We start from the raw sequence: 11,827 nt of genomic DNA, 5'->3' as shown, positions 1-11,827 counted from the left end.
CAATGGTACCCAAAGAAAGATCTTGTCAAAAGGAATATGTTTGCGATAAGTAACGGATATTCTGTTTTTGACTTTAATGTCCGAACCTCAACAAAATGTGCACACAACGAATACACAACGTTTTTCTTCTATACAGTTTACACCCCGAACCCGAACAATGATAATATCAATTAATCTGCGGAACATTCTCCTCTCCTTGATTGCTTGCATATCAACAAAATTACTTAATTTCGTTATGCATGATAGAAAATAATTCACGTTAAAATGTCAAACACTGAAATACATTTAAACAATTCTTTTTACACAACACTTTTTAAAATGGTTCATCTAGTCACTAAATTCCAATGGACACAATTTGGTTATCGGGCGCGTAAATGTCTTTTGTCCAACCTTAACCACTGCAATACGCACATGCCCATCTTTGCCAGAATGAATGTCCAAAACACGACCTAGTTGCCAATGTCCCCTTGGTATATTAGGTTCAATGACAAGCACAATTTCACCTTTTACATATATCTCTGCAATTCTGAGTCCATTTTTTTACGCAAGTTCAGTCCTGGTAACCACTCACGCATCCATCGGTGCCAGAAGTGTCGTACAAGCTCCTGTATTCTTCTCCAACGTTTCCGTGGGTTGAACTCTGTGGTGTCTACAGTTTCTGGTGCAAACTGACCTCCAACCTGCTCATGCAGGAAATGGTTTGGTGTCAATGGAACATCATCGTTAGGGTTTGCTGATTGGTAAGTTAAGGGTCTGGAATTGATCAACGCCTCTGCTCCTACAAACGCCGTCATGAGTTCTTCATCTGTAACATCTGCCGATCCGATCACTGCATAGATAGCTCTCTTTGCTGCTTTAATCATTATTTCATGGACACCTCCAAAGTGAGGTGCAAGTGGCGGATTAAAGTGCCACATGACTCCAAGTTTTGCTGTAGACTGTTGAATTTTTCTGTGGTCGAATAAACCAACAAGTTCTTGAGTTCATTGTTGCCTCCTACAAAATTAGTTACATTATCAGATATAACTTCTTTTGGTAGGCCTCTTCTGCTCACCATTCGGTAAAATGCGTTAAGGAATGAATCTGTGTCATGTCCAAAGGCTATCTCCAGGTTTCACTGCCCTTGATATCACACACGTAAAAAGACAACTTTTGAACTGATGCTGAGGTAACCACCAAAAAATATAGAGCCTAAATGCAACAATGCCTCAGTGAAAATATTGCTTTGAATAAACCACCAGAAATAGTTTAAACCAATCGCTAAATTGCATTAATAAGAAAGAAGTTGGTGAAGCCAATTTTCCTGTCGTGAAATCAGATTAAATCACAAACATAAGCTACAAATTGGTGAATATACCATTTTAAATGATTCTGTATCGTCCCTGAAGTGAAAAATATCACAAATGATCTTCGTGGTTCCACAAAAAATACAAAAAAAATCATTAGAAAAATCTACTAGAATTGGTGAAGTCACCAAGATAATACAAAGTGGTTTTTAAAACGTTTTAGAGTTATGATGAAAACATTTTTAAACTAATTAACAATGCTATTTAATCCACCAACATTTTTAAAAGCTTCAATGGAAATATACATAACATTAAGTAAATAGTTGTTGTCCAAAAGTTTGGAGAAAAAAAAACGTGTTTATTTGTATTGACTTCGTGGAGCTACCAAACTACAGACATTATTTTTGAGTCAAAGAATTGTTTTAAAGTTACTTTTAAACAGTTGAAAAACATTTAAAAATACAACTAAGTTGTTAAAATCCAAAAATGTTGAAAGGAAACAATTTCTTTTTAAACCATGAAAGCCGCCATCAATAGTTATAGGTTTAACTTAATTCAATATATATACTGTATTTACTTCTTTGATTCTCAAGCCTTCCACATTTTAAAAAATGTAGACTTTTTGATTTTTACCATGTTCATCTCTCTCCTCTCATCAACATAATTCCTGTACACTGACATCTTCCTAGTTTTGTATGGCAGCAATTATTTGGAAGAATCGGGCGAATCATCAGCTCTGTAGAAAGCATGTTTCCAGCCAGCTCATCGCCTCCAAATACTTAACAGACCTTTTCTATTTTTCGGCTCAGAACTTATGTAGCTTGCACTAAATTTCTAATAAATAAATTAATAATTATATTAAAAAAATCTTTTTTTTAATCTTGTTGAACAGGGCTTTGAAGGCCTTAGCGCATATTTTTTCCCAGCTTCAAAAAAAAAACCTTCACTTTCCATTCTCGTTTCGCCACATTTAAACTTCTCCAAGACAAATTTATTTTGATTTTGGACAGATTTACTCCAAAATAAGGTTCTGCTATTCTTTATATCGATGTATGAAAAAAATTCAAGGCATTTTTTATCACAATAACTTTACCTCATGACACTGTGGATTGACTGAGGTTTTGTGTACTTTGTTAGCAGAATTGTGGATGATCTTCCTGCAAAATAAATTGTACGTACATGTATGTTCATGAACGTCTTACCCATGTTAACTGACATGTGTGTAAATAAATTGAAGGAAAATGCTTGTACACATATACCCACAATAATTTATCGTTTTTCTTCCGGAGAACGATTTCATAGAATTTCCCTCAAATACATTTTTATGAACTCTTATTTGAGGCTTCTTTAATGAACAAGAGGTCTATGGCCCATAATTTCCTGCTGGATTAATAATTATAATTAAATCACTTATATTCTTTAAAATCATGTCAGTTTTGATTTTTTTAATATTTATTAAGGTCTTCCGTCTCCACGGAAGACCTTATAGTGATTCTATTGTTTCTTCTTCTTCTTATTATTATTCTTTTTTTTTAGACAAAATTTTGTGCACGCGATTTCTCGAAAACTATTCAATGAATTTCCTTGAAATTTTCAGGGATAAAAGGTCCTTATATGAATTTTATATAAAATTCCGTTTTTTGGTAAACTCGGTTCCAGTGCCAAGTTATGGACAATTTTCTGATTTTAAAATGCAATTTTGTCCGCGAGTGTTCTCAAGAATGGCTTAAGATATTAACTGGAGACTTGTTAGAGATGATAGAACATGATTTTTAGATTGGAGAGGGCACCTTTTCGTCTGTCGTCGGCACTTCCGGTCGCTTACGGAAGTGATCAAAGAAATCGTTAAATTTCAACTTTCCTTTTTTAAATCAATTCTTACATCACATTATTGCATCTCTTTTGTAGTTCTGAAATATGTTGGTCCCACCGGAAACAGAAACGTCAACTTCCGGTTATAAGAGAAAAACTACATAATTTGAGTATTTTTCTTTCCCATTAATATTTTTTTAATATAATCTTTTGTAGATAAAGTATTTGGAATGATTTTAGAATATGTTATTCAGACAGCAAATGTCTAGAGTAACTTTAAATATCTTTCAAAAATTCACTTCCGGTCGCGTGTTTTTCTGTCCTCAAAATGAGAAGTTGTCTGAGCAAGATATCGGAAACGGTAAGAGATAAAGACACCAGACTTATATGAGCAACAGACCTTAAGATGTAGCCAAAACCACTTGGGTTCAGAGCGTCAGCCGTCACTTCCGGTCGTCAGGAAGTGATCAAAGAAATCGAAAATTTCAACTTTTCTTTTTTTCATTTAAAAATTACATCACTTTATTGCATCTTTTTCGCAGATTCGAAAGATGTTGGTCCCACCGGAAAGAAAAAAGACAACTTCCGGTTATAAGAGAAAAACTACATAATTTGAGTATTTTACTTTCCTATAAATATTCTTTATAGATAACGTATTTGAAATGAATTTTAAATATGTTATTCAGACTGCAAAGGTCTAAAGTAACCTCAAATATCTTTCTAAAATTCACTTCCGGTCGCGTGTTTTTCTGTCCTCAAAATGAAAAATTGTCTGAGTGAGATCTCAAAAACAGGTAAAAGATTAAAACACCAAATTTTTATGAGTAGCAGACCTTGAGGAGTAGGCAAAACCATTTTGGTTAAACGCGTCCTTCGTAACTTCCGGTCGTCACAGGAAGTGATCAAAGAAATAAAAAAAATTAACATTTCTTTTTTAGATTAAAGTTTGCATCACTTAATTGCATCTCTTTCGCTGTTTTGAAATATGTTAGATTCCACTGGAAACAAAAACGTCAACTTCCGGTTTTAGGTGATAAACTACGTTATTTCGATTTTTAACTTTCTCATAAATATTGCTTATCGATAAAGTACTTGAAATGTTTTTATGCATTTTGTAGATACTGCAAATGTATAGAGAAACGTCAGAGATTTTTTTTATAAAATTCACTTCCGGTCGCGTGTTTACCTGTCCTCAGAATTATAATTTGTTCTCACAATATTGCTCGGCAACGGTAAACGACTGAAGTCTAAAACTTTCAGAACTGATAGTCAGTCATCAGTTTATTTGAATCGCGAGGAAATCTTATATCGCCGTTACCGGTACTTCCGGTCGTGACAGGAAGTGATGCAAAAAAGTTAATGGTTAGCACTTTGGATTTTCACGCTGACAACCAGGGTTAAATCTCCAGAGTGTCCGAATTTCTTTTATCACCTTTTTAGCTTGATATTACGTTTTTATTTTCAAAATCGGACGGAAGACCTCTCATTGCTCGCAATGAGTTTCTAGTATATATATATTTATAATAATTTGCTACTTTTCTCACAAACCCTTGGTCTATCTTGCTATCAAAAGTCAGGATTTTTTTCACAAGTTGTGATTGGAGTTTATTGACATCATTTGATCAATCGGCAAGTGCTATAGTAAATGACGAGATCTTCATTCAGGATATTTCTTGACTCTATAGTCTCAGTAATAAAAACCCTTGTAAACAATGATTCATAAGATAACATTCCATTCTTTAAATTGCTATGGCATATCATCCAATGTGAAGATTATGTGCACATAATGTAATCTGGAACCTACATTTTGTATATTGCAGATAAAGACTTGCAACTTGCTAATAAAAAACCTATCTGCTTGTTAGTTATTCTTCAGATACTTCACTTTTTATAAATGCTCTTTATTTCTATGAATGATGCAAGCTGTGATTCGAGATCAAGTGACGTAAACAATCCTGACTTTTGATAGCATGATAGGCTAAGGGTTTGTGAGAAGAGTAGCAGACCAGAATCCTTTGCTTGCAAAGATGAGCAAATGCATGTCGCATAAATAAGATGAATGAAAGGATTGTAATGCAAAAGCCACTTATTTGACAAAGAGATTCCAAGTTCCATCCATTGTCCATCTCATGAGGTTTCTTCATGCTTATCATATTACCATATGATATTTACCATATTATTTTATTAATGTGTGTCACTAAGGTTGAATTACATGCAATCGCATCTTACGAATTTTATTTCAGTTCACATGTTTTAGATGTATTTTTGGAATGGCAACCAAGATATGCAAAATAAAAAAGATTAATTCATTTTTTCAAATTTCTCTCAGGATTTTGTTGTTCACAACTTTTTACATCAGCTATAAGATGATATATCCATAATGATTGCAGCATTTCAAAATTGATATATACTTGCAATTTAAGGCAGAATTCTGTACTGATCTGACCTTGACCCCACTAAGAACAGAAGTGTTTAAGGTCAATACTCAATTCTATAATGTTCTTTACATTATTTTGGCCCATATCTTACTTACAATATCATGGAATACACAAAAAGTGTCTAGAATGAGCGATAACAAACATACAATGTATACAGTCAAAAATTTGAAAATGTTGTTGCTTAGCAACCACTTAAAGGTCATTAAACAGATATTTGAACTAAAATGGTGTATTGATATTGCAGTTCTGATGCCTTCTTGAGAGTATATTAAGAATTTTCTATTTCAGCATCCATTGTGTCGAAAATTTGAGCAAGAATATTGAAAAGTGTTCAAAAAGTTGATGGAATTTTGCACTTATTTGACCTTTGACCTCCTAAAAATAGTTCTAATGAGGTCAAACTTTAAGACAATTTATCTGCATGTATGGCCATTTTAATTTTTTGACCTCAAATTTGACTTTAAAATGTGCTGGAGTACATAAATATGTCTAGAATGAGCAAAAAACGAAAATTGCTGACCGAAAATTGAAAAATACCCCGTTGCTAAGCAACCCGTTTAAAGTCATTATATGCAGAATTGTAAAAAAAAAAAAGTTTATGTGATTCACGTAGTACAGTATAATGCTCTTTTGTGAGTATATTCTAAATTTCCTATTTCAACATACATCATTGTAAAAGTTTAGCTTGAAGATCAAACTGTATCGAAAAATTCGATAAAATTTTGCACTTATTTGACCTTTGACCTTCATTTCTACTAATAAGGTCAGTCGTTGGGTATCTGAATAGTCATGAAATATCATCTCTATGAAATTCCCTACAAAATGGTATGTATTATGTCGAGCTTACTCCTTGGATAAAAGGGTTAGAAATAATTTGATAATGCAATGTCAAAAGGTCTCCAAAATCACGTAAAATGCGCCGGTAGAGAAAGGGTTAAAGGAAAACGATGTAGCAGTAAGTACTGCACTGCTATATATATATATATGTATATATATATATAATTATGACGGCTTAACATAGGTGCGGGATATTTTTTGAGACTGATTTAAATCGAAATAAAACGGAAAAGACCGAGTCTAATTTAAGCAAGGGAACTCTTGTTCCGGTTATCCCATAATGCACTTTACCTGGAAAACACGTCAAGGTCAATGTTAGCTTCAAGTTTGTTTACAGAGATACGTATAAAAGAGATCGTGTCAAAACCGGAATCTTTTCTCGTCAGTTAAACTCAAAAACATCAGTAAACATTTGATTTTTTAAGATCCTGAGGTTAGCAAACTAACGCTCACAAAAACCTTGAAATTTTTCAAATTTCAATAATGGCTACACAGATTTATTTTCTTATGTTTAAGGTGTGTCATCCACACCAATGCCGACGAGTCTATCAACAGGGACCTCCAGGACCCCCACAGATAGGCGTTCATCCGAATTAGTCAGTGTCACTACAACAGGGACCTCCAGGACCCCCCCCCCCTCCCAGATAGCCGTTCATCCGAATTACCCGGGTAGTCAGTGTCACTACAACAGGGACCTCCAGGACCCCCACAGATAGCCGTTCATCCGAATACAACAGGAACCTCCAGGACCCCCCCCCCCCCCAGATAGCCGTTCATCCGAATTAATCTGTCACTACTACAGGGACCTCCAGGACCCCCCCCCCCCCCCCGATAGCCGTTCAACCGAATTAGTCAGTGTCACTACAACAGGGACCTCCAGGACCCCCCCCCCCCCAGATAGCCGTTCATCCGAATTAGTCAGTGTCACTACAACAGGGACCTCCAGGACCCCCACAGATAGCCGTTCATCCGAATTAGTCAGTGTCACTACAACAGGGACCTCCAGGACCCCCCCCCCCCCCAGATAGGCGTTCATCCGAACTAGTCAGTGTCACTACAATAGGAACCTCCAGGACCCCCACAGATAGCCGTTCATCCGAATTAGTCAGCGTCATTACAACAGGGACCCCCAGGACCCCCACAGATAGCCGTTCATCCGAATTAATCAGTGGCATTCCATCAACTATGGCCCGTGGGACCCTGCCTCATCTATCAACTATTGTAGTTGATGGTAAGTGGGTTTCTTTGTTTCTCTTGTTGTCTCTGTCAAAGGTCTGATTTAAAAAAAAAAATGATGCTAGTTTGATATCTTGTTTTAGGAAAATATGTTTTAGTTATTCATTGATACACTGTGAAGCAGAAAAAAAAGATGTTTGTATTTATTCAAATCAAGTATTTCCACACTAACATTTTAAATATGTATTATGCATTTCTATCATATACAATGTATCATTTATGTATCATTTATCATTTCATAATGTATATATAATTATTATTGTAGATTCTCAGAAGAAAAAAAAAAGAGGATCCTGACCATGATGAACTGTTTGTGGATGACGAGTCAAAAGGTCTAACACTCATTCCTTCTTTAAATCTTGGCTTTAGTGTTTGTATTTTTATTGGCTTGTCAATTTTAATCAAAGATAAATTTAACAAGCTGAAATGTAGAACTAAGATATCCAAAAAGAAATTTAAAAGAAATCGTGCAATATTTAAACCTTTTCTTCTGTTCTACATCTGCATAACAATAAATTTCAAACATGATATATAAATATATGAGTGTAACTATTATCATTAAATATACTCAATGGATGTAAATTATCAATTAAAATGCAGGAGCAATATATTATATATACTTTGCTCCTTTTACTCCAGAATAAAACGTATCATTTTAACCCACAGTACATGCAATCAATCTTGCAAACAAACAATGATGATGGTGAGATGCTCATGAGAAGTTGATGATGACAGGAACTTTTAACTGATGTGAACAAAATGCATTTTTTTATGCCATAAGAATGTCATTGAAATACAAGATCTATTAAATCACTGTATTGACAAAGACATGCCACAAGCATCTGTATGTGGGAAACCTGACCTACAGAAACGGGATTCAGGAACCTGCATGTATTTACATATGCAAAATATTCATAACATTAATTGCAACATATGCATCAGCTTAATTCATGTATCCCACATACCATTTTTGAAAAAAAAAAAAAAAACTGCAGTGAATCCACAGAACTGAAAAATGAAACATGATGATAACAAATAATTTTTGTAAAACAACTACTGAAATGAATAACTGTATAATTATCATTTAAATGTTGTTTCATACTTTGTATTTGCATCACTACAGAGTCTACATCTGTCTGAGAAAACTGATTTACTAAAGTATGCATGATGTCCTGTGCAGATTCAAAGTCCTCCATTCAATTCTTTACTTTAGTAATTTTGCATCGACACATCTGGGCTAATGGACAAATTTCATACTTAAGTAAACCTGATATTGAAAATGGATTAATCCAAACATCTGTCTAATTCTGCCTATTTGTTAAATCATGTTTGATTTAGAAAATTAGTTTTAAAAAATGTTTTATTCAATGAACTGGATAACTGTTTACAGTGTTGTCATTTTATAATCTAATTCTTGTTATAATAGAATATTGACATATCATCACATCATGATATCAACTTTGTTTCAATAACTTGGACTTCAACATACCTGGCATAAGCAGACTTATGTGTATATACAATAAAGAGAGTCTTGGATTGTAGTCCATCTTACAAAGACGGGTTTGACTGCCACAGGACAGACATGCATGCTTTGATCAGAAAAGCTCGTGTAAGCAGAGGAGAGTAAAAGTGTGACATGTCAAACAATTTTTTATTTATATCTAAGACTAATTACTTTACTAAAATTATCTGGGGGAACATATTTACTTTATATGCACAGTGATGATATGATGGTCAGAAAACCAGACAGGTAAGTTATAAATTACACAATCATGACGGTTTGTGAAGGCAAGATCAAGTATGGAGCCAAGTTCGTGAGTTGGCTCAGTAATCATTTGATGTAAACCAATATCAAGCAACATATTAACTAGCAGAGTTTGCATCTTGACATCAAGATTAAGTCTCCAATAATAAGGATTTTTGAGAAGCTGTGTCTTCTTGGGTAAGAGTTTATTTGTTGAGTCAAATCTTTTACATCTTTTGCAAGAAGAGTCCATGATTTTTTGCTGGAATAACATAAACAGATACAATTAATGTTTCTTTTACCACAACAGAGACCGTTTCTAGGACATTTGTATTTAGTGGAAAGATTTCAGAATTGTCACTACTGATGTATATGGCAGACCCATGTTTACATTTTTTATAAATGCTTTGTTTCTGATAAGCACAAAATATCCGAATGCTCTGCAATTTTTCAGTTTAGTAAATCTTGGCGATGCTCTTTTAGAGAACGCACGTTTAAATATGACACTGTAAGGGTTGCTACATCAAAATCTTTCTGGAAAGTGTCTGGGATGAGAAGTTTGGTAGCTTGAAGTCTATGCATTTCATCCAAAGCTGAATAATTAACCTTGATTTTCTCTGCATCAAAAGAGCATAATCTCAGGCCATTCATTGATTTGGCTCTACTTAGAAGTGTGTAAATTTGGCCTGGCATTGTGTTGTTTTTATTGTTGTGAGTGGTCATATCTCCTATCATTTCTTCAAATGTACTGCTTTGGGCTTTGTGTACAGTTATTCCCCATGCTAATGTCCCAGGAAACTGAACTCGTTCAACTTGAAGAGAGCTGCATTTGTCACTTATACTAAATGTGGCACATACTGACCGAATTGGAACAAGATCTTTGTATTTGCTTTTTGCTTTTGCTTGGCGGCCAGTACTTGACATACAAAATGCCCTCGAAAGGATTAGATTGTGAAATATTCAGTTTTATTATGGTTCCTGTAGCTCCATTGACAAGTCCATCTTCTGTATCAACATTTTTGGTCTGCATGTACCTGGCATACAAGGCTACTTTAATTTCAGCCTCTAATCCTCCTGTTTCATGAGGATTATTGCTTGTTACTTGTACTGGGACTCGTTTGGTGTATATATCTCTTCTAGTATCTTGAGCCTTTATGGTAAACACTTCTGATGGCAGCAAACTTAACTGCTTCTCATTGTAAAGATCCTTGAGGGCATTAGTAAGAAATATTGAAAGGGATCCTTCAGACACATTTAAATTATTTTCTAACCCCTTTAAGACAGTTACATCCTCTGTTGTATGTTGACCAAGTCTTACACGAGATAAGATGTTCGCAAACCTTGGGTCTTCTTTTTGACGAACTATTTCTTGTAGCTCATACAGTGAAAAAAGTTCCCATGGTGTGGAAGCCAAGGCTGCATATCCTGTTGTTTGAGACTTGTATACTGGTTTTTCACCAACAGGATTAAGTTGCATTAGATCGCCAACAACTAATACAGATACTCTGCCAAATGGTTCTTCATTTTCAAAGATCTCTTGTAATGTTAGGTTAATGTTTGAAAAAGTTTGTGCTCCTACGATAGAAACCTCATCAATTATAAGAATTTTCAATTGGCAGTAGGTTGATCTCATTGTGTTTCGTGCTGCAGATCGAGGGTGCCTGTAAACAAACTGTGAACCTTTTTGCATCACAGGAAGATGAAAAGCATTGTGTAATGTTGTTCCACCTATGTTTACCGCTGCTTTTCCTGTAGGGGCAGTAAGTAGAACTGTGGGCAAATTTGTCTTATGTCCTGCTTTCCTAAATGTTCGCACTGCACTTTGATATATTGTGTGGATACAGTGGCTTTTACCTACTCCAGCACCCCCACTTAAAAATATGTAAAATGGATTGGGCTCTTCCTCTCTTGGAGATGCTATTGACATTTTTCTGCACCAGGTAAAAATGTGTTGGTGTATATTTCTCTGTTTTTCATTGAGGCTACGTACCATACACATGTATTTTTGTCTAGTTTCTATGTCAATATTAGTAGTCAGTGTTCTTTTCTTAGTGGGCTCCAAGATTATGTTACTGTCACTCATATCTTGGTCTAGCTGTTCTGATGAAAGGTTGGCAATGTCAAGCAATTTATAGTCTTCATTAGTGTCAACTGGCTGATCCCTATCCTGCTCCACTTGTGGTAGTATTTGATCCCACATTTCCTCAGGAGATTCAAGAGTCTCACAAATACCACTAGCTTCTAAAACTTCTTCGAGGTAAGGTTCATATTTCTGAATTGTTGCCTCAATGCAAGAAAATACACTTTCAAACTTTGTTTTGAATGATGGCATATCTTCTAGTTCATCTTCATTTCTCCAAGGAAAATACAGAAAAAGAAGGCGATGATAATACTTTTCTGAGTCTTTTTGTTTTGTGACCGGATAGTCACGAATCACAAATGGTACATTTCTTTTTCTCATTGTACCCATACCA

General features: G+C 34.9%; 1 protein-coding gene across 1 annotated transcript; it reads right to left on the bottom strand.

Moving 5' to 3' along the window:
- Positions 1-506: 506 nt before the first annotated feature.
- Positions 507-917, bottom strand: LOC133179568 (uncharacterized). Its single transcript, XM_061314293.1, has one exon. It carries the CDS (start codon positions 915-917, stop codon positions 507-509), a length of 411 nt encoding a protein of 136 aa, XP_061170277.1.
- Between the last annotated feature and the right edge of the window lie 10,910 nt (positions 918-11,827).

This window comes from Saccostrea echinata, unplaced genomic scaffold (assembly GCF_033153115.1).
Source record: "Saccostrea echinata isolate AGI-Se365-2 ecotype Australia unplaced genomic scaffold, CSIRO_AGI_Sech_v1 ptg000005l, whole genome shotgun sequence".
Lineage (NCBI taxonomy): Eukaryota > Metazoa > Mollusca > Bivalvia > Ostreida > Ostreidae > Saccostrea > Saccostrea echinata.
Note: the sequence above shows the minus strand (reverse complement) of the source record. Positions and strands in the feature narration are given on the sequence as shown.